At 41.0% G+C, this 23,086-nt stretch overlaps 2 protein-coding genes across 2 annotated transcripts in view; both read left to right on the forward strand.

Moving 5' to 3' along the window:
• RAB3B (RAB3B, member RAS oncogene family) overlaps nucleotides 1–8,942 on the forward strand; it is a 54,873-nt gene extending 45,931 nt beyond the window's left edge. Inside the window, exons 4-5 of the mRNA XM_075710093.1 lie at nucleotides 4,520–4,644; nucleotides 8,755–8,942. Of these exons, the coding sequence (XP_075566208.1) occupies nucleotides 4,520–4,644; nucleotides 8,755–8,942 (313 nt within the window). The remainder of the gene's footprint in view (nucleotides 1–4,519; nucleotides 4,645–8,754) is intronic.
• Nucleotides 8,943–13,866: 4,924 nt separating this feature from the next.
• The window catches only part of NRDC (nardilysin convertase), a 29,260-nt gene continuing 20,040 nt past the window's right edge, over nucleotides 13,867–23,086 (forward strand). Inside the window, exons 1-5 of the mRNA XM_075710219.1 lie at nucleotides 13,867–14,078; nucleotides 18,773–19,100; nucleotides 19,292–19,373; nucleotides 20,014–20,167; nucleotides 21,951–22,024. Coding sequence (XP_075566334.1) covers nucleotides 13,882–14,078; nucleotides 18,773–19,100; nucleotides 19,292–19,373; nucleotides 20,014–20,167; nucleotides 21,951–22,024 — 835 coding nt within the window. The 5' untranslated portion in view covers nucleotides 13,867–13,881. The remainder of the gene's footprint in view (nucleotides 14,079–18,772; nucleotides 19,101–19,291; nucleotides 19,374–20,013; nucleotides 20,168–21,950; nucleotides 22,025–23,086) is intronic.

Here is a 23,086-nt window from a genome sequence, read left to right on the forward strand (position 1 = left end):
CTTGCAAGTTTCCAGAAATTACAGCAATTAATCCTGCACATCCTTTCTCTCTTTTAAGTGTCCTGCTATCCTAGCTGGCTAGTGATGTGTTTTTCAGTGTCCAGCTACAGTAAATAAAGAATACTCTTAAGTTGAATATTTTGTCATAAATGTAGCATGATGCAGCAGATTGGCTGACCTTTTAGGCATGGAGAATAAATCAGCAGTACTCAGTTAATGTGAATTAAATCCAGTAAGGAACCTGTTAACCTTCCCAGTTATTTCTAAAATAGCGTGTGTGGATGGAATTTGAGTGTTTCTCTGGCATAAAAAGATGAGTAAGCCATCTGCCATGTGATCATAGGACTGGGTTCATAAAGCAAATACAATCAAGCTTAGGAGGACACCTCAATAAAATCATCAGCAAATAAAATATGAAGTGATGCCCCTTCCACTAACTTTTGGCTGCTTTCCATCCCAGTCCATTCTCATTGGTTGGTAATAATTTCCCACCTGAATATAATTCCTGGATCCTAAAATTGTACCCATTCACAAAACCTTGGAATGGGTCAAGTTGTACAGTAGTAATCTATGTGTTTTACAGTAGGACATTGTCCAGTCTAAAGCTTGTTCCTTCTTGCTGAGGCCCTGCCTATTGCTGTTTAGTGATGCAGGTTTTTTAAGATGCTGTGTAAGCAGGCTGTCAATATGAGTCTCAGCCCATCTCCCTGCTTTCTCTTGTACCATCTCTTCCTGCAGTTCCCTACAGAAAACAGACCAAAAGCATGAACAAACAGCTGAACTGGAGACCTAGTACTCCGAGTAAGCTCTCGCCCATGACAAACTCTTACCTTCTGTTGAGCTCATAGGGGTGTGCATAGATCTCAAAATTCATCTTCATAATTACACTGAAATTATGGGAAGGTAGCCTTCTGCAAAGTCAGCTCTCCATCAGAGAGAAGTCTTTTCCCTTCTAGACCTCTCCAACATCTTAGAGCTTATATCCTCCCTCTAGCTGGGAAATTGCCGTAGCAGGCTGTGCTCACTAGCATTACTGTTCTCCAAGCCTTTTCATGAAGCTCCAGCATCCCCTCTAAAACTGCCTCCCCTGTATGTATGGTGCAATTTACCTCTCATCTCTGGCTCATTGGCATGTGACTGTTTTAACAGCCTCCTGACCTGGCCCACAAGGGAAATGAGAATATCTTTTCCGGTCTGCCATATGATTTCTTCCTTGGGTGATCTCTTTACTGCACCCTTCTTATGGGTGGATGTCCTAAAGAGGGTTCTGGTTTGCTTTGTGTCACTCCAGAAGTACTTCTCCTAAACCAAGTAAAGGCACTCTTTCTCCTGAATGAGGAGGATCATAGCTGTATATCAAGTATTTAGACAAGATCTCGAGGTAGTATATAAATGTGAGGTACAGTCTTTCCTTCATTCACATGAATCATCCTAATTAATGATAATTATCTTAAAGCAGCTAAGAAAGAGCAAGACACACAATTTAAATGCATTTGGGAATATCTAGGACATGACCTGTTCTTTTGTTCCTTCACTGGGAAAGGTACAGCAGATTGTATGAGAAGCCTTAAAAGATTAAGCCTGAATGATTTTCCTTACTGCAGTGTGGCAAGAGTACAGTCAAGTTGTTTTAGGAGAAAAAGCATAAATGGGCAAAAGCAAAGATGGATTTTACCTGATATTTCAAAATAATTAATTATTTTCTTTGAATAAGACTTCTTTCCTGTAGGGTGTGTGAAAGGGTTAAATGAGCTTTCATGGCTTTCAGCTCAGTTTCTAGATTTTTTTAGTAGACTCCTTTGACAGTTATTACTTGACATTGGCTTGATAGTTTTGTGTGTAGAAAAATCAGTGGTTTATGCCTCATTTGAAACTGTACTGAAACTAGAAGATACTCAGCATTTGATACTGTGTAAACAAATATTATGGAAACTCTGCTTTGGACAATCTAGACAATTTCATAGAAGGGAAGAAAAAATTGGTTACATTTAACTTAGATTTAAGTGACAGCTGGGTTCACAAATCATCAGCTTTATTTATCTTTAAGGCTGATCTCCAAATTAGGCTGTTGATACATCCATGGAACTGTGAACCTGAGACTATTTTTCTTCTGAGCGTGAAGCACAAAAAACATGCTTTATCATTAATTTGGGGAATTCAGCACAAATAAGGCACAGCATTGTTATTGTGTCACAGAACTATATTTTTCCCAGTGTGTATATTGGACTGCCCTGATAGTTGTTGAAATGTCTCAATTGCACAAGCCTATTTATTTATTTATTTACCTTTACAAAAGCTTCTGGAAATTTGCTGCCTTTCTTTTTGTATGGGGATCAGGGTTTCTTTTGGACATTCTTCTTCATAACTTTTGTTTGTTTGTTTTTATTCCTAGAAAATAGTAAGTAAATGGCAGTGTTCTGCAAGAGAGGATTTTCACTAATGTGTACAAAATAAAGAAGGATGAGTTTCTGTGGGAGATCCTTCATGCTTTTTTTTCTTCTAAGTAATTCTGTTTAAATAGCTAAGATTTGGATATGTGTCCCCATATGACCCCCAGGGGCTGAAATGAATCCAGAGAGAGGAATGGGAGTCACAAGAGAAGCCTGGTTATAGGTGTGTTAGACTGAACCTGGAAAGACTTTCTTTCTCTCTGTTGCTTATAGAGGGACACGGGGGAGATTTCATCTTCCTGGGCTTTGGTTGATTTCTGAGGTCACCCCTTGCTGTGATGAGCCTTGAGAAACCCCAGAGTACTGCATAAACTCATCACAGACTCATATTAGCTCTCACAGGGCTTGTCTGCATGGAGGCACTCAGAGGAGTGAAAGTGGAGGAGCCAAACTTGGGACTGGAGTGAGTGCCTTTCCAGGAGGACACTAAGAAGAGTAAGAAGTTTCACTGCACAAAGTGCTTGATTATTTTTGCGTGTTGCAGTATGGGCCTGGGCTTGTGCAGTGAGCTTCGTTTAGGTTTATGTTTTCCAGTGCAATCCAAACAGGCTGCTGCTTAAAGGCAAGTTGCACAGTGTAATGACCCCCTTTTTCATAGATACCTGTGGAGTAACATGACTGACTGCTTTCCATGGAAAAGGCAAGCGAGCAACTCTAATTAAAAATTATCATTAGTGGATCAGAGCTGGAGGCTGCTGCTAATTCAAAAGAGAAGGAATCAAGTGCTTTATTGTTAAGGGGGTTCAAGCAAACTAAACAGAAGTAAAATCTGAGGGGACTCCTGGCTCTACTGGGAAATCAGAGGTTTGCCTGAAACTGCTGTGTCCTGTATGGAGGGGTGGGAAGTAGGGACAAAGAGTGGGGAGGTGAGTTAGGGACTGGAGGAGGGAAGAAGTGTGTCACTTCTGGCAGAACAGCCTAATTACCTTTGGGAAGGAGGGAGTCATAAAAGATAGAGCTGACTTGGTGAAGGTAAAATAGGTTGGGCCACTCTGAAAAAATGGTTGAAATTGAATGCTACCAAGCTAATACTGTTCTGCTGTTGGTTCTGTGACACCTCACCAAGGATGGTGGGAAAGGACTGGCCTCTCGGGATAAACAGAAAAAGAAAAAATCTTCTGTTTTGTCATAGAAGTACTATAAGAGACCAAATGAAAGGTCAGACTCCTGGGATCCACAGCTAGCTCCACTCCAGTTTCGGCACGTGAGCCACAGAGAGCTTCAGAGGCTTTAAGCTCATCCCAGTGCTCTTGCTTAAGCTCCCGTGCACTTGATCCCTCTGTCATTGAAGTTACCATTTGTCTGATGCTTGCGTCTGTCACTGCATCTTCTGTTCCCTGCCTTAGGTATCACTTAATCCTGCTGGGTTCAAATATTAGCTCACAGAGCCTTACCTTGATCCCATATCTTCCCAATTTGGTAAACTTCTGTTTCTCTTCAGCAATAGTTTCCACGTTTCTATGCAATTTTCAGTCTCCGTGAACCAGTTTTCCTGTTCAAGCAAAGATGACTTGATGCTTCCGTTTGACTCTCAAAACACAATTTCTTATGGTGTTACTAAAACTCTGCAGCAAATGAGCATCTTTTTTTGTCTGCTTGAATTATTGTTGTTATGTGTTCTAGAAGAAGTTGTAAATCTAACATGAAGTGTGTATCTATTGTACGGCTTTCTCTATTAGGGGCAATATCCTTAAGAGGTGTAATTGATTGTCGTTCATCTGACAGATTGCAGCTGCAGGAGAATGAGATTTAGAAGAATGCTTTTTTCCCCTAGACTTCAAAAATTATTCAATTCAGCTTTTTGTCTGGATCTCATGATCTTTAAAACACTTGCAAAGTCTTAGCAAGTAACTTTATTGTCACACAAAGTTAAGGGAGTAGTAAAATAGAATGGTGCTATAAATTACATAGTCTGCATTCTTGCTTTATGTGTAAGCTTGGTCATTTGTCTTCTACCCAACATACAGTCTTGAGACGTTGTCTTTAATGGTCCTTGTTTTCATACTTAATATATGATTGTATTTTGGTACGGCTGATGGAAAGCAACAATCTTTCTTGACCTGCTGCAGGGCCACACAAATCAAGACTTACTCCTGGGACAATGCACAAGTGATCCTGGTCGGAAACAAATGTGACATGGAGGATGAAAGAATTGTTCCTGTGGAGAAGGGGAAGCTTCTGGCAGATCAGCTAGGTACATATCAAAGCTTTTCTTTCTACTCTTTTTCCTCTGCTTCTTTATACTGCGTTCCTTTTAATTTGTAAAATAAAAAGTCCTTCCAGCAGGAATACTTTAATAATAGCGTCACAACTAACAAGTGTAATATATTCTAGGTCTATATTTTACTTGCTTGGTGCTGAATACTACCTTCTTGTAGTGTTGCTGTATCTGTAAAGCTAATACCTAAGGATGTAAGGAAGATAAAGTTTGTCTGGAGAGAACAGCTTTTATTAGCTCAGCAGTATGAAAAGGTTTCATAAACTCCAGGTCTCTTAAGTATCATATAGTCATGTTCAGAATGCAAACATTGATTTTTTTGAGGAAGGAATTTTTTTTTTTCAACTAAACAATGAAAAAAGAAGTTTATAAGTCAGAACTGTAGAGTTGAGTAAAATATATTTTTAAAATGTACCAGGGTTCTCTATCCAGGCAGTGAAATTATATTATGTTATTGATGTGGGATAGAAAAAGCAAAACAGTTCCATCGAGAGGAAGCTGGGATTGTGGTGAAAATTTTAGAATGAACAGCAAAATAAACTCATCCTAATTTCTCACTTTTTTATCATTTTTCATTATATATTATAGCATATGTGATCTTTTTAATATGGAATCTGGGCTTCTGTGTTAAGATTGAACTATACTGTCATCTTCTCTTAAAGAATTCATAGTGGCAAGTAAATCCTTGTTAAAATTGAATTCAGTTAACAGTGGAGACACTTGCAGTGGGCATACTGTAAATATTTGTTAAGCTTGTAAGAGTAGAGATTCTTACCAGACCCAAAGGAATCACCATCATTCCCAATTTATAAAATCCTATGTTGTCTTCAATTCTTGAGCCGTAATTGGAGGGTGCATTGTTAAACTGGGGGTACTGGACTTCCAGTATACACTGCATACAGTGTTGTAGTTTAAAGTGTGACCTTGATCAAATTGCCAATTACGGTTAAATCTTAGATAATGAGTATTTATTAGTTGGGGGGTTGTTAGTGTTGTTTTGCTTTGTTTTTTTTTAATGAAGGGAAGGTATAGAAACCCTGCTCATAGATAAGTATGGCTTTGTGATAGGGACCTGTGTGATACAAACAAAAAGACGGTCACTGTTCCAAAGAGTTAAGAGCAATCGGATTATTTTTTCATGTTTCATGTGCCAAAAAAAAAAAGAAAAAAAGCATGTCTGCAAAGGCCTGCAGGTTTAGAGCCTTCAAGTGTAAATTCTCCATGTGCTAAGCACAAAGGGGTCCCATCCATGACTGGAGCCTTGAGGCACTGCCATCATAAACAAATAATCAGCAAATACCAAACTAAACCCTCTAAATTCCCATCATCATCATTATTATTGTAATAATAATTCTTTACATATAGGACTAGCAAAGCAAACAAAGACATGGTTAGTTTGCAAAATCAGTTATGGGCTCTTTTTTACACATGAGAATCTAATTTGCTTTTGAAAATACGAATGTGAATAAACTCGGTTGCTGGCTTGCAGTCTCAAAACCATTGTGAATGCAAGTGGGCCCACGTATTTTGCAACAGTAATTACACTGTTAGTAGTTGAAAATTTGTCCAGAATGATGTCAGAGCAAATAGAGAGTTTTACTGGAACTCCCACTCCTATTTGGACTTCTAATGTTTTTTTCCTCTCCCAGAAACTCATCTGTTTGTTTAAATACAAACCTGGCATCTAGCATCTGAATCCTTTACATATGGGACACTTCAAAACACACGTGCACAGAGTTACCATAGCAACTGACTCCATCAGCAGGAAACTGTTCTGCTGAAGAATGCCCGGTTCTGCTCCCCACCTGTCCTTGCACTCGTCCAGCTCACCCTGGAGAAACATACCCCAGTGCAGAGCAAAACAAAAGCTACTTCTTCTGTAGCCTCCCACCATACTAATGCTCTTTTTAAAAGGGCTGAAAATACACGTCTGGTTTTATCAGTCAGTTTTTCCTTATATTCGCTGTGCTAATGTGTACAGCATTATCTGAAATTACTTTGTGTGTTAGGTGGGAGGAATCTCTTTAGTTGACTGTTGACTGCTTAAACTGCTAGCTTTCATCATAATGATTCACATAAAGGTTATCTTTCAGCGTGTTTATCTAAGTTTGTATAACAACATTAACATCATTGAAATAATGTCCTAATCAGATTAAGAAACTGTTACTGGCCTGAACGTGAACTAAACCAAAGCAGCTTCAGCCACAGCAGAAGCTGAACCAGTGTTGGTCTGACAAATATCCAAGTTCAGTTCTCCAATTTCTTGTGCCTTTTATATACATTTTTAATCATCATCAAAGACAGCAAGTGGGGCAGACAGAACCCTTGCCTGATGTAGGACAGCTGTCCTTATTTAGTAACGAGGCAAACATCTCCACCATCACTTCACCCGTTGTCCCATGATTTTTAAAAAGTGTTAGAATGGGGTCTGTGTGCCGTCCCCACCTTGGCATAACTCCAGCCTTGCTGGGGATTTTTTCTTTTTTCTTCTTTTTTTCTTCTTTTTTTCTTCTTTTTTTCTTCTTTTTTTCTTCTTTTTTTCTTCTTTTTTTCTTCTTTTTTTCTTCTTTTTTTCTTCTTTTTTTCTTCCTTTTTTCTCTTTTTTTTTCTCTTTTCTCTTTTTTTTTCTTTTTTCTTTTTTCTTTTTTCTTTTTTCTTTTTTCTTTTTTCTTTTTTCTTTTTTCTTTTTTCTTTTTTCTTTTTTCTTTTTTCTTTTTTCTTTTTTCTTTTTTCTTTTTTCTTTTTTCTTTTTTCTTTTCTCTTTTTTCTTTTCTCTTTTCTCTTTTCTCTTTTCTCTTTTCTCTTTTTTCTTTTCTCTTTTCTCTTTTCTCTTTTTTCTTTTCTCTTTTTTCTTTTCTCTCTTTTCTCTTTTCTCTTTTTTCTCTTTTCTCTTTTTTCTGTTTTTCTTTTTTCTGTTTTTCTTTTTTTCTGTTTTTCTTTTTTTCTTTTTTCTTTTTTTTCTTTTTTTTCTTTTTTTCTTTTTTTCTTTTTTTTCTTTTTTTCTTTTTTTCTTTTTTTCTTTTTTCTTTTTTTCTTTTTTCTTTTTTTTCTTTTTTCTTTTTTTTCTTTTTTTTTCTTTTTCTTTTTTTTCTTTTTTTTCTTTTTTCTTTTTCTTTTTTCTTTTTTTCTTTTTTCTTTTTTCTTTTTTTTTCTTTTTTTTTCTTTTTTTTCTTTTTTTTCTTTTTTTTTCTTTTTTTTTTCTTTTTTTTTTCTTTTTTTTTCTTTTTTTTTCTTTTTTTTTTCTTTTTTTTTCTTTTTTTTTTCTTTTTTTTTCTTTTTTTTTCTTTTTTTTTCTTTTTTTTTTCTTTTTTTTTCTTTTTTTTTCTTTTTTTTTTTGTTGTTGGGGTTTTTTTTGTTTTTGTTTTTTTTTTTTAACCACAAAAGGGTCAGTGTTTGAGAATCTGTACTCATCACTGCAGCTAGGAGCTGGTGACTGGACCCTGAAATTACTCTGTAGGAGACACTCAACATTGTTTGTAATTCAGCAGTGCTGAACAGCCCTTGTCAGGATGGGTGCTCTGTCGTGACATGTGCTGTACAAGTATTAATCACCCTGAAGAGCTTTCCATTTAATCAGACAAAGAATGGGAAAAACAGAACCAAAATCATGGAGCGTTTTGCTGACAAGTGCAGAGGTTGGTCAGCAGGAAGAATACAACCATGATCTTGCTTTTCCTGCTGGTCTCTGCTCGTGCCAGCCTGCAGCAGTGGTTCGCAGAGTAAGGCTGGCCCTGTCGCAGGGGTGCGTGCAGCCCAGGAAGGCCCCTCCGTACGCTACCAATTAGTGGCGTTGGGAGAATTCGGCTCCCTTGTCCTGAGTTTATGCAGACCTCTATCATCTGCAGATGTGTTTACCAGGGCTAGGGTAGGGATCCATTTGTGCCTTTGACTCTTACTGATGCCTGATAAATTTTTAGAAGTATTTCTGCTCAGTATTCTGAGATTGTAGAAATCAGCTGAGCTTAAGAATTGTCTAATGTCTTGTTTTCTTAAGGTGAATTCTGAAAAAATTGGTTAGTATTTTAAAAACCATCTCCATTATCATCAGTCTCTATTGATTTTTTTTTTTTTCACTTTTTCTCACAGGTTTTGATTATTTTGAAGCTAGTGCCAAAGAAAACATCAATGTAAGGCAGGTGTTTGAGCGTCTCGTGGATATAATCTGTGAAAAGATGTCGGAGAGTATAGAATCAGACCCTTCCAGGGGCACTTCTGGAAGGAGCATGCGACTCACAGACAACCCACCCCCTTCGCAGCAGAATTGCTCGTGCTAGTGATTGTTCTCGCTGAGAAATGTCCTTCTCCTTTCCTGACTAAATTTTATCTTTTCATTTGTGGTGGTGCATTATCATGTAGTCCAAAGACAGAAGTCTCTGTTGTAGGAAAATGGTATGTTTGTTTAATGTGTTAATATATTTCCTCATCCAATAATTTAAAAAAACCCCAAAAACCTGACTAAATATTGTAAGTGCACCTAGTGTTTGTAAGTTATACTGAAGAAAAAGAATTGTATAGTGTTGCAAATGTTATTTCCACAGAGAATGTTGCATTTTTAATTCTAAATTCCTCTATTGCAAAAAGAGGTTTTTTGTCAAGAACAGCAGGAAACAAAAACCCATCAGAAGGGACCAGGTCTAACAGAAAATGGGGACAAAAATCTCTTATAAAGCAAGAACATGCTTTTTTTTTTTAACATTAAAAAAAAAAAAAAAATCTATCCCCAGGTATTTTGAGTCATTGTTGCTGTCCTCTAGACCTGGACCTCAGTTTTTGTATACGATGGAGCAGAAAGCAGTTTATTTGTCTGACAGTTTGAGGTCCTCCAGAGAGCTGAGAGCATGGGGGGAGGATTTTGTGTCAAGCCTTTAAATGGAGGAAGAGCACATGGAGGAATCAAAGCTGCCAGGCAGGGGAGGAGGCGGCGAAGGCCTCGCAGTCGTACCTGCTCTTGGCCAGTGCAACTTTCTCCATAGTCGCCAGTAAGGGCTTGCAGAGCGCGGGGGGGGGTTGCTGTGTTCGGCACCGTGCTGTGCGTACCTAATCGTTTCTTTCTAGAAGCACAGGAGCTCGCTGTCCTGCAGCTTTTCCCCTGCATCCTGTAGTTTTACCTCTCCAGGTTCGGATCTGCTCTGATAACTGTTTGATGGTGGATTTGTTGTGGGGTGAAGGAAAGGAGGAACTGGCTGCTGCACACTTAGTTGGAGGCAAAATCTGACACGTAAGACTTGGAACAGCACTGTCTCAGATAAAAATATCAGGAGCCAAAATGTGAGTGTTGGCAAATATTAGTGCCAATATTATTAGATTTTCTTTCTATGTTTTGTTGTTGATTTATTTTTTTAATTTTGTGCTAGACGGGTACATGAGTGGGGATAGCTTTTCTTGTTTCAGACTCAACCACAAAGTATAACTTTAAAAAAGGAAGATTGATTAATAAAACATAACTGCAGATGAAGAGTGGCAAAGACATCCTATTAAGAGTTATTCTATGGATGTTTTGTTGCATCATTCTTTGAAGGGAGGAACAATTTTTAATACTTACCATCTAAAATATTCTTATCCTTCCAACATCTCTAAAATTACAAAAATTCTACATCTGTGTGTAGAACTCTGTGTGCATTAGCCACACACAGAGCTTGTATTTCTCTGAAATATATGGAGGAACTGCTTTTGCGAATCTGTGAAATTACATATACTGTATGCCTTTATGATCACCCTCTTGTTTGCGCATCCCAGCTCCAAACAGTGATTGCAAATTGTGTCTGTAAATGTAAATTAGGTGGATATGGAGAGTTTGCTGTCTTAAGGTGAAAATTCTGACAAGTTTTATGGCTTTACCATAAGCCTATGAACTCTTCTGACCGAGGAGGCTTTCTGATGTCAGAAATTGGAGGCGAGTATCTGCCCACTGCGCTGTATTTGCTGGATCATGACACTACCGAGTGCTTTTGTAATTTTGTTCTGTTGTGTCTCAAAGTGTAATAGTTCTAAGAAAAAAGCACAATGTTCTGGAGAAAAACGCAACGATGTTGTGTAGTTTGAGCTCACTGTGCTAAAAGCTTGATCCCTTCGTTTGTATGTTGCTTTCGGAAATCTTTACTGTGACGTATTTTGGGCGTGTGTGATCTAGTACTGAAAGTGCGATTTGTGCAGTGCTAGGAACATGGTTATTGTATCTAAAGCCCTGAAACTGCAAAATAAAGAGAAATGTAGTCACTGGGTGTGGCCAGAGAGCTTGTGTGAGCTGCATTACTAGCACTAGGCAATTGTGTGCATGTATAAATAAGGTATCTTTTTAATGCTTTTAAAATACATCAAACTACATTGATCTTTTTTGACAGGGCGATGATCCTTGAGCCCAGCAATCAGGAATCACTACACAGATTTAAAACAGAGTGAAGAGAAGGATTATTTGGCCAATGCGCAGTGTTTTAATAGTAGCAGAAGCAGGTTTTAGGGCAACTTGTGTAACTAGCAAAAAAAAAAAAAAACTTCCACAGCAGGGAGCGATGATTTTGAGCTGTGCAGGTATAATGGAGTACCTCAGTGCAAATAATGATTTTTTTTTTTTTCAGCTCAGCAACTCCATGGTAAACAAAAATGGATTCAGCAGAAATGGAATTTCAATTCTTTTGTTTTACTTTTTTTTTTTCCCCTAGCAAAAAAGACCTTTCCCTTTTCTACCCAACATATGATTTTGTTTCATTGTGCTCCAGTCGAGTCAGATTTTTGGGTTTTTTGGGTTGTTTTTTTTTTTAAAGAAGAATACAAGTACATTCCAGGCCCTTCAAGCTAGGATGGGCAGAATTGGTTTCTTTTACAGCACAAGCCAGCAAGTAGCTCCATGGCAGTATAGTCCAAAGAACTGGAGAAGACAGTTACGAATTCTACCCTGCCCTGTATTGCATATGTGGAGATTTGGTGCAGAAATCCTGCAGAGTTTATTTCAAATAAGAAATCAAATCATCACAGGCAACTAACGCATCTCTCCATTAATACATATTTTATGTATCTCATCATCTTACATTTGCATGAAAAGCTGAGAATGAATACAGAGAAAGCCTTTTGCCTTAAGTGGCATGCAGCCGATTTCAATATCACCAAGTGAGTCAGTAATAATTGTTAACTTGTATTAACTTGCAAGAGGTAATGGCAGAATGCAAGACAATAATTTGTCAAGCCAAGGGAAATTACAGACTTGCTTGCACCAAAGACAAACCCAAAATGCTTGATGGGGTTTTGTATAGAGCCTTTCATTTGACTGGCTGTGGCCTAGGACAGTAGTGTTGATCAAACAGTATGGTTACAAGACCAAAAATAAAAAAAAAGGTGATTAGAATGTGACAGGAGAGAGGTGACTGCCCTTCAGAAGCTGCTCTCTATTGCTTGTACAATACAGCACTGCGTGTGCAGTTCTCCAGTTAAAGCCATACCAGCAGGCTCTGGGTTAGACGTGGGTCTTGGCTTCCATCTTGTGGAGAAATAAAGCAGCAAAATACTGGGTAGACATCCGGTCTAAATTATCTTACCTGTATTTCAGGCAGCCCCCCTTATTTCTATTAGCCTCTGACCCCTTAACTTTGCTTTCATCCTATCTTTTGCAATCAACATGGACTTACACACACATAAGTAACAGCACTGGTATTACAGTTAATAGCAGAAAACTGAACAAATGTGGAACAATGCAAAAGGGATGTCATAAATGCAACAGCAAAGTTCTTAACAGCTCTCAAAGTGTTACATGAAAAAGGGTGTTGGCAATGTACGCCATTTAGAAGTGCCAACTTCAAAGAGATGCAGGAGGAAAAGCAGCATTCCTGTTGTCAAGACTTGAACTTGCTATGACACTGCAGTTTCACAGGGAAAAGAATTACATTCACAAATTGGAAAATGCTGAGACCTACTGAACTACAAAGACTAGGCCAGGTAAACAGTCTTTTCCATTAAACAGCCATGGGTACAAACTTTAAGCTATTAAGGATACTTTTAGGGGAACAAAAAAAATTTAAAACACATCAGCAGACACCACTAAGCACGGACTGGATCTCTCAAGAGAGAAGGGGTACTGCTGGTTAAAATAAAACTGCAAACTTAACTCTAGCTCGTTTAAGTGTTGAAAAACACCAGCTGAAAGCTAGTTTCACTGTCAAATCAACAGTGTGGTCAGGCGTTTTGAACCCTAAGAACAGTCACATTTCTTTGAATTGGTTCAGTGTGGTTAGCGTTTGGCTCTCCTAATGACCGCCGAGGGGGGCTGACAACTACGATCCCGTTTTTTCGTGCCAAGTTTCGGTCTCCACTTCACCGTGTTTGGCTCGACGCAACCGCCGGATTTCACCGCCGGTCTCGGAGCTGCTGCCGGCGATGCCCGCTGGGCAGCGGGACTCGCAGACGGATCCTTGGCCGTGGACTCCACCGACTCGTTCCCCAGCGGTGCCCCGGGGACGGACGGACGGACGGCCGGACAGACGGACCGGCCGCGCCCCCGCCAGCACCGCCCGCCGGCGGGCGCAGCCCCACCCCGCGCTGAGGGGACTGCGCGTGACACCCCCTCCTCGGGGCAGCTTGCGCGAGCTGATTGGTTCTGTAAGGAGTGCGCGACAGCTAATTGGACCAATAGTTGAAGGAAATGGCAGCAGAAGGCGGGTCTCTACAGGCCGGCGGTTGGACTATTCCAACGCAAGAAAGGGGGGCCACCTAGCGCGGCAGGCGGGCATAAATGTCGGACCGCGACGGCATAGAGAGGAGGTCCCGCGATCTGGATGTATTCCTCTCTCCTTCCCTCCTCCCTCTGAGTTCTCCGTCCTCTCCGTCTGATTTCTCAAAGAGGCTGCCTGCCCCTCCGCCTCTCTCCCCATCTATGGTTTCCCCCACCCCCCCCACGCCGCCAGCATTCTCTCCACCAATCAGAGCCCCCCCCGACCAAGCGAGGGCCTCGGATTGGTCCGTTTTCCCCACCTGGCACCGCGGCGGGCGCTGACTGGTGCGGCCTGGAGCAACCGTCACCGCTACTTCCTCGTGCGGCGGAAGCTGGCCGGATCGCGGCGGGGCGGGGGCGGCCGGCGGCGGCGGCGCATGCGCGCTCTCGCGGCCGCCTTCGCACGGAGGGGCCGAGCGGCGCGGGCGGCGGCAGGGGGGGCCCGCGGCCTGGCGGGGCGCGGCCGGCCGGTGCGTGCCGCTGCCCAGCCGCTGCGGTGCGGCGCGACCGCCGCCATGCCCGGGAGGAACAAGGCGACGTCCAGCTACAGCTGCCCGGAGCTGACGGTGGGGCAGCAGGCCGGGGAGGGCGGCCGCGACGCCAGAGGCCGCTCGCCTCACGGGGAAGAGGAGGACCGCGGGGACATCGGTCCCGGCGCCAACCTCGGCGACCCCGACATCGTCAAGTCCCCCAGCGACCCCAAGCAGTACCGGTGAGGGCCGGCGGCGTCGAGCCTCCCCCCGGAGGCCGTTGGCCCGAGAAGGCTTAAGCGGGGTGGGGGGAGGAGGAGCTGCCGCCGCTGAGGCAGCCCCCGGCTGGTCTCCGGGGTAGGCTGGGGCCTCCCCTCCCCGCCCGGCCGCGGAAACCAGCCCCGGCCGGAGGGGGGAGGTGGGCGCGGGAGCGTGCGGGGCTGGGTGCCAGCCTGCCCCGCGTCCCCAGCACACCGGGCGCTGCCCCGCGGCTGCAGCCTCGGGTGCTGGACGTGGGGCTCAGCTTGGTGACCGGGGGAATTGGGGGCCTCTCAGTGAAAAATGGAGACTGGGGGTTGACGGGTGGATTTATCCTGAAGATGGGCTGTCTGGTTTGTATACAGTAACAGGCTTGGGGCTTGCATATTAAAAAAACATCAGTACTCGTTCAACGACTCTGCTGTGACACTGTTTTCGAGGCACAGCGATATTGAATCGTTAGTTTGCAGCCCTCGTCCAGGCAACTCCATTCTGAAAGCGTTAAGCTGAAGTATGAAATGCAGTTGAAGTATAACAGAGCAGATAGCAACTTAAAAAAAGGCTGTTACTCTTCCCATTTTAGGTGACCTTCCAAGTTTTAACACAAATATGTCTGTGACTTGAGACAAAAATTACTTTTATGCTGCTGTTTTGCTTGTGTTTTCATTTGCATATTTCTGAGTAGTAGCCCTGAAAGTGCTAAAAATGGTCACCTTCCCTGAGCGCAGCCCACAGCATCTGTGGCCTTCTCAGAGAGGCTCAGCTGAGAATGGCCAGTGGAAGTTGAACTCTTTGGGTGCTGCAAGACAGTCATTCTTCAAGGGATGCTATTATAACTTCTTTCTGTTAGGCAGAAGATCATTCAGCCCTTGTTAGACATGCTTTTTTTTTTATCTTTACTCTTCATGATGTCTAATCTGTGCAGCCAGTGGAGAATCTGCCTAAGCCTGGAACTGAATTTTGGATTTGCAGTGACATTGGTTGACAGTGAAATTCCCTGCTGGCTGCTTGAAGAGGACTGTGCCCATTGGCTTAGGGAGAAACTTGCTCCCTCCCTTCTTGCCCTACTTCCTTGCTGCTTCCTCTGGATCTGTGCGTGCCGCTCCTGCTGGCATTCTTACGCATGCTACTTTGCTGGAGGCCCTTCTTCCTGCAGAGTTCACAGTTACAGAGACTGTCGGCTTGGGGAACTTCTGCTTTTACGGCCTGAAGCAGCACAGTGCTGAAGCTTGGGAAATCCATTGAAAACACTCATTGGCTATCTATTTAGATACTCAGGAACCTCTTCTGTGTGTAGAGAATTGGAGAGTGTGTTTGCTTGTAGCATAGAATAACCAGATACCAACATCTTCCAGAAATCCTACTCTCTGTGCTTAACATTTTTTCAGTTGGAAACAGTGTCACATCTTTTTAGGCTGATTTCCGTTTGTGGGAAGTGACCCTTGCACAGAACAGACACAAGCATTATTAGCCTTAGGAAGGAGAACTTCGGTGTGGCTGAAAGTAAAGCATACCTGTATCCGCTAACTATATACCGAACCTCTTAAGTAAATTTAAGGGCAGGTGATTTAATGATGCATATGTAGACTTTCTCTGTTCATGCATCAGTGATGACGTATACTGCAGACCAGTCACAGTGGGCTTAAGGTGTCTGTCTCGTGACATCAGTCTTAACTTAGTGGAAGATGTTATATTTTATCTTCTCAAATACAGTGATCATAAAACCAAAAGAGTTCTGACAGATTGCAGAATGCGTTTTCAAAAGTCAGTTTGTTGGGACAGAAATAGTCATCATAATCAAAGTTGGTTTTGTTTCATTAGAGCCATGAGTGTGTAGTTGTCTTTACTGAGTTTTCTTTACCAAAATGTATGTTTTATTTTAATTTATCCATATATGGAATTTCATGAGCTTGTATTGCTTGTTTTGGGTAATTTGGGAAATTAAAACATTTCTCTAAGTGTTTACCATGCATTGATACATATTTCCACATTTACTTAACTGCTAAACAATTATCACTGATATAAGAAAAAACTTGGTGTGAAAACAGTCCTGTTGGAACTTGTCCAGGATGTTTAAAAAGTATCTTTAAGAATTTGAACTCTGTTTTATATTTAAGCCTTATTTGTATCAATGCTTGTACAGTCCTTCAAAAAAGCAATTGGACTACACTTGCTTCTGTTGCTACATTAAGTGATTGCATTTTTTGTCCTGTATTCTGCATATGAATTGATACTTATGTATTGATTACACTTGTCCTTTTCCATTGGACTGAATCATGGAAAAAGTAAAGAACACCTATGTCAGTTGGTGCCTCTGCTCAGTATAACCTAAACTGTTCTAGGTTCACCTGAAGTGAAATCTGATAGCCTTCAACAGAGGTTTAGTTCAATTGTTGCCTTGCTGCTGGGTGCTTTCTGTCCTAGTGTGTAAGACCCACAAGCCTGAAGATGAGTAATGTAGAATTAGTATCGCCTGCTCCATTAGTTTAATGGAGGTATGTGGAAAGGATCAACAAGAGCTACTGGATACACCTGGCTAAATGGCTTTATGGCAAATCATTCTTCTGAAGGAATAGCACTATGCTGTTCTCTGCTTTCCATGACTATCTGCTGATCATAAGTATTCCTTGTGGGCCGTGAAAACCTGAAGACGACAGTCGGATGCAGAGGTGAAGAGATGGTGGTTGTGCTGGACGACATGGTGTAGCAACATTGACTTGTCACTGTCTGGGGCTCTTGCTCTGAGCTCTCCAGGGGCTGAAGTGCCCGAGTGTACCGTGTGTCTGTTTTTAGGACCCCTGTTGTGCATTCAGAAGTGCTGCAGCTGCATAATGTGACATGTATATGGTGCAAACACACATATCTCTTCTGGACTTTCAGAATTGTGTGGATGATTGGATGATTAGCTTTGTACCCAGACATTACCATGGATCTAGGACCATCTGTACCTCGTACAGTTAATCATAGCCTCTCTGCAAGTTATACACTATGTGCTGTAACTTAAACGAACAAAAATGCACTTGTACTTTTGATTGGAACAAATTTGTACTGCTCAGCGATCCTGCAGCAAGCAAAACGGGTGCGTTAATGATTATGAAACCCTGGCCCAGAGTAAGTGCTATCAGTTCCCATTGGATGAGTGGTCATAATTCATAAACAACACAAATATTAAATGTTAGTTCTTTAGCTTTTTTTCATAGACTTGGTAGTCCAGGAAATGTGGTTTTTCCTTTGTCTCAGAACTGCTTAACTCTTGTCGCAATACCCCTTTACCCCTTTCCTCCAAATACGTCCCCATGAAATTCAGTTGGGAAAGAAGTACTCAGAGTAACTTGTCTCCAAGCTGGTCTGTGGTTTGCAGAACCATAGCAGGTGGCCTGCAGCTCTGGTAAAAAGTGAAACTTGCACTGACTTCATATTTTGAATTGGAGTACCAATAGCAACACATATTTTTATTGCTGGGAAACATTGAAATGGCGTGATGGTAGCCATGAATGAAATGTGAGAAATTTCTTGGGAGAAACTTGGGGAACCATGGAGTTGCAAAACACACAATGTGCCTTTCATTTTTCTTTTGGGTACTTACCACGTAGCTTGAGCTGGAAATCTGCTTTGAAATTTGTGCTGCCTAATTATAACAGTGGCCACGTTGCAAAGTTCTGATCTGGTACAAACTTGCTGTGTAACTCAGATTTTTCTGTGAGGGTGGGATGTGACCATGGGTTTGTTTTCTAACAGCAGGGTTTTTTTTGCTGGATCAGATACCGCCTGTCTATATCACACTAGTTCTTAGGCTGGGTCAAGTGTTTCCTGGGTCCAGCATTCCTTCCTTTCTGCAGCTCAAGCTCCTGGAGGGAGTGCTCTGGCTAATTCGACAAATTGTAACTGTCTATTCCTGATCTGATGTGAAACTAATACTGCTGTGAGATCTTGTAGTGCAAAGCATTGGTGTTTGCAGTCCTCAGCCTGCAAAGTTGTAGAATGGCGCTGCACAGCGGGCTTGTGGCATTTTTTTATATATATATATATGCACACACATATATAAAAAATTCTGTATACGTACACACACAGAACTCTGTATATTGCTTCTTGATAGCAACCCAACTAACTTGCTGTGACTTATTTTATTAAGCCTGCAGAGGAGATCTGTCCTTTCTAACAAATGCCTGCTACATCTGTGGACCCCATTTAATAGAAAGCATTGATAAAATCAAATAAAATGGAGTCTGTGGGGCCTATTTAGAGGCGAAGGCTAAGATCTTAATTCTGTCACATAACATATATGTTTCCAAGAGCTTGAGAAGCGTAACAAGCTGTTGAAGTTTGGGTTTGCCTATTCTGAGTACCTGAAGTTTTCTCTGAGTGGGTGCTAGTAGCTTAAATATGTCACAGAGAGAGAAATAAAAGCCCAAATCAGTGTCCCTGACCTTATGGAGAGAAGGGCTTCTGCTACTATCTTGAATTGCTTCTTTCTTATTCTTACTGCTGTTGAATAGCAGGAGAGTGTTTTTGCTTTCCCACTATAAAACCGCTCACCTTCCTAGCTACCATTAGATTTTAATTAGGAAATTTCAGTTGAAAAGCACAGAACTATTGTAGGAAATACAGAAATTTTTGCGATTCTGAAAATTCAGATATGGGAAACGAGTGTATTCATTGCAAATAATTATTCTTTCAGGTATATCAGATTGCAGAATGGCTTATGTGCACTTTTGATTTCGGATTTGAATTACTTGGATGGTGCCCCAGCTGCTTTGTCTTCGGAGGAAGAGGAGGAGGAAGACAACGATGATGATGAATCTGAAGAGGAAAGTGATGAAGATGACGACTCTGGAGCTGAGATTGAAGATGGTAGAGAAGGTTTTGATGATGAGGACTGTGATGAGGGGGATGAGGATGAGGACAATGATGGAGATAATGATGATTTCAATGATCCTGATGACAGTGAATTAGAAGAGCTAGCTGAAAAGGAAGAGACAAGAAAGAGAGGCTGTACAGAAAAGCAGGTATGTACTTAAAACTGTAGGGTGAAAAAAATATATAGTGAGCTTTCTTGTGCACTGAAACCTTGTGATTAGGCATTCAGACTAGACCTTCTTTTTATCGTGCCTGTCCTGATTGATTTATTTTATACTTCTGTCATTTTTCTGAAGTATTCTTGAAGCAGCTTTTACTGAGAGTGTTGTATTTTCTCTAGTCTGCAGCAGCCCTCTGCGTTGCTGTTGGCAGCTTCTCTGATCCCGAAGATCTGCCTGGATTAGCACACTTCCTGGAACATAGTATGTATCTGCTCCTATTTCATCTTCTCCAACTTCAGTGCAAAATGACTGCTGCCTACCTCTGAATTTGTGTAGTGTTTTAGTTATCATTTCTTATTTCAGCTACCCCAGAATTTATTTTCATTAGTTAAATAAATTTTTGTTTTTATGAAAGTACCGATTTAGTAAGGAACTCTTAATATGGGAAGAGGTGTCTCATACGCTTTGGCAGGCTGTGCATTAAGGTACACTTTTCCGTTACCCATTAAACAGGGTGGGGGAAGCATGTTACCTATGTTTTTATAAACTAGGCTGGAGCTACAGACCTTTATCTTTCTAGTAAAGGATGATGAATTAGTAATACAGGCACAGAAAGCGCATGAAGTTTCTGACCAGATGTATCTTAAAATGCTACTCTTGACTGAGGCCAATCATGCCTGGAAAGGCACTGTTATTTCCAGTCTATTTGGGCCTTCTGATAAAGGCTGATTACACTTACTATTGGGCAGTTTACACAGTCTGTTGCTATTTAGTAGTTAGCCTCTGCATGTGAGCTGTGGGTCAGTTGTAGGTAACACTGTGCTGAAGAGGGGTTGCTATAGCTGCAATTAATGTAATCGAATTCATGTCATCTTGCTAATTTTGCTGATTTTTGTTCCAGTGGTTTTTATGGGCAGTTTGAAGTACCCAGATGAGAATGGGTTTGATGCGTTTCTGAAGAAACATGGGGGCAGTGACAATGCTTCGACTGACTGTGAGCGGACAGTCTTCCAGTTTGATGTGCAGAGGAAGTACTTCAAAGAAGCGCTCGATAGGTAACTTCATATAAATGGTGATTAGGTGTTAACAGATGTTTGTGTATGCCTCAGGAGGTTGGGTGTAGCTGTTCAGTTCTTCATTTTGGGGTGATTAAGGCTGTTGCTGAACTTCTGTAGGTACTCCTACTACCACAGAGGATATTAAATATAAGGAATATGATTTCCCTTTCGATATCTTACTGTTTTTTGAGATAGTGCCTGCATAGCTGCTGTGTGATTACTTAGGATCCACGTGTAAGTCTTAATGCACATAGCTTTTTGATTGTTTTACCACCCTTAAACTAGTAGCACTGATGACAGGAGAAATTTTATGCAGTGTGACAACTATTCAGAGAGGAAGTGCTCCCAGAATCCCAGTGATTCATCCTTTGAAATATCTGTCCTGATAGAGTTAGTGGGGTTTTTAATTTTTTTTTTTTGTTGTTCCAAGTATAATTCATGAAAGTGGGTGGAAGGGCAGCCTTGAAAGTTATGCTACAATGGGTGCCTCAGGAGGATACATTTAACCCAATCCAGGTCATTCAGTCAAGTACGTATCTTTTGCCAGAAAATATTTAACTTGCTCTTTTGTGCTGTGAGATATGTTAGTACAACAGAGCTCTACCTGTTGGCATGGTTTCCTTCAGTGAGAGACAATTACTCATTCATAGGGGCGTGTCAGCTGAGTATTCTTGATGCTGTAAAATATTTCAGGAGGAGAGTAGACTCCACTGTGAACTTATTTGATCAAAATACATTCCTGTGATGACGCCAAGAACAAGTGTTTGCACGTTTTAGCAAGTGTTGCCTAAATTTTACTTTACTGGGCCAAATTCAGCTTTCATTTGCAGATTAGTCCAGCTTAGACGTTTGGAAGTGCAAAAGAATCAAAAAATAGAATTGCATCTGTCACAACAGCTCACTTAGTGGAGAGGAAACACAGAAACTATGAGTTCTGTAGAACAGCACTTCATACAAAGAAGATAAACAGTTGTTGCTGATGATTTCTGCTCATTCAAGCACTTGTGTATCTAAAGAAATTGAAAGACATCATCTTTCAATAGCTTTTAACTTAAAGGGTCCTGTAGCCATATAACTGTCAACAATGTATTACTGTTAACCTTTTGCTTCAGCAAGTTCAGTGCATCATTAAAAAACCTCAACAAATACAATAGAAATATTAGATTCTCTGGCAGCCTTCTGCAGAGTCTCCGTTCATTGCAGGTTTGTCCTTTTCCATTGCTCTGTTCTCTTTGGGTACAGGAGAAGATAGGTATCTGGATGACAACACTGACTTTTATAGTAGATAATAAAATTGTAATAGATATAAAAACTTATGTTTCATGACATAAATCAACAATTTGTTGCCTGGAGTTGGGAAGAAACTTCCCCTATGGTCATGTTGTTCCTAATGAACAACTGAGGATTTCCTCCGAGGCATCTGATACTGGTCCCTGTTAGAGCCAGGAACCAGACTAGATAGATCACTTGTCTGATCCGGTATGATCATTCTTAGGACGTAAAGGCAGATACTTCTGCATCCATTAGTGTCATACCCTACCGTATCCAACCAATTCATTCCTACTGTATGGAGCATGGGAGCCCTGCCCTTTGGTTTTTGATGCTATCACAAAACTGCCTTTTATCTTTCCTTAAGACCGTACAGTCAAGAATTACATCATTTGTAGTAAGACAAGCAATGTTATAAACTAAAAGTAGTGGATGTTGGTTTTAATTGCTGGGTTTTTGCCCTAGCTTAACAGACACTGAAGAAAAGCATATGAATTTTTCTGTTTCGTAGGTGGGCACAATTCTTCATTCACCCGCTAATGATCAGGGATGCAATAGACCGAGAAGTCGAGGCTGTAGACAGTGGTAAGAGTATCTTTTTCTGTGTGTTTAGCCCATCTTCTTAAATAAACCGTGAACAACAGGCCTATAGCTCTGGCATAGCCCCAGTGCTCTCTTCAGTCCTCCGTGAAGTAAATACAATAAGTCAAGGTCATTGTGCTTGTCTCCTTATTCTAACACCTTAATAACTACGGATTTACTTCACAGAAGGAAATTGAACCTGGCATAGAAGTGAGTGGAGGGTTCACTTGATTTTCTAGTATGTTATGAATACTTCCAGGCTGCCTATAAAGCTTCACCGTTTTAGAAAAAAAGTGTTATTGGCAGATATACAAAGTGGTTCAAATATGTATTCCAAGTCGTCTTCATCTGTCCTCTGACAAAGAAAACTGAGCAATTTGATCTTTGAATTTAAACGTGTCAATATAAACAAGTACCTGTCTTTGAGTTAAGGTGTGGTTTCTTCAACAGCTTAAGCCAACATATGCCTTCACCTGCACTGCCTTCATCATGCGGATCCACTCCTTCCCTTGTACTGACACTGTAGTAATGAGCTGCCCAGTAAACTCTGTCAGCTTGATGAACTGGCTGCAGGCTAACCCAGCCAAAATAATTATTTTACAGCTCTCCTGTGCATGTTTCTTATTACCAGCAAAAACAGGAACAGGAAAATGCAGTTCAAGAGGGTGAATTATTGATTTTGGCAAAATCCCATATTTAGATTAGTGTAAACTGATTGTAAAACTGCATTTCTGGAAACTATCTTGCTCAGCTTTAGATTTCTTATTTCATTATTAGGCTAGAAGTTGTTCTATTTGATATATGGGAGAAGCAGGTTTGTAATTGTTCTCTGGCCCTTTCTGCAGGGCCTGACTATGTAGAATATTGATGGCCTTGTGTTCCCTTTAGATTTATCAGATTGAGAGCATTCAGATGGGACAGGCTGGGGCTTTACATCCTTCCCCTCCTTATCCCTTTCTGTACTTCTCAGCAGTGAGCTACAGTTTTCCTGTTCTCTTGGCTTATACTCATTACTGCTAGCAAGTCCTGTTTCTTATCCTATTTCACTACTTCATCATAAATTAA

This window comes from Pelecanus crispus, chromosome 5 (genome assembly GCF_030463565.1).
Source record: "Pelecanus crispus isolate bPelCri1 chromosome 5, bPelCri1.pri, whole genome shotgun sequence".
Taxonomy (NCBI): domain Eukaryota; kingdom Metazoa; phylum Chordata; class Aves; order Pelecaniformes; family Pelecanidae; genus Pelecanus; species Pelecanus crispus.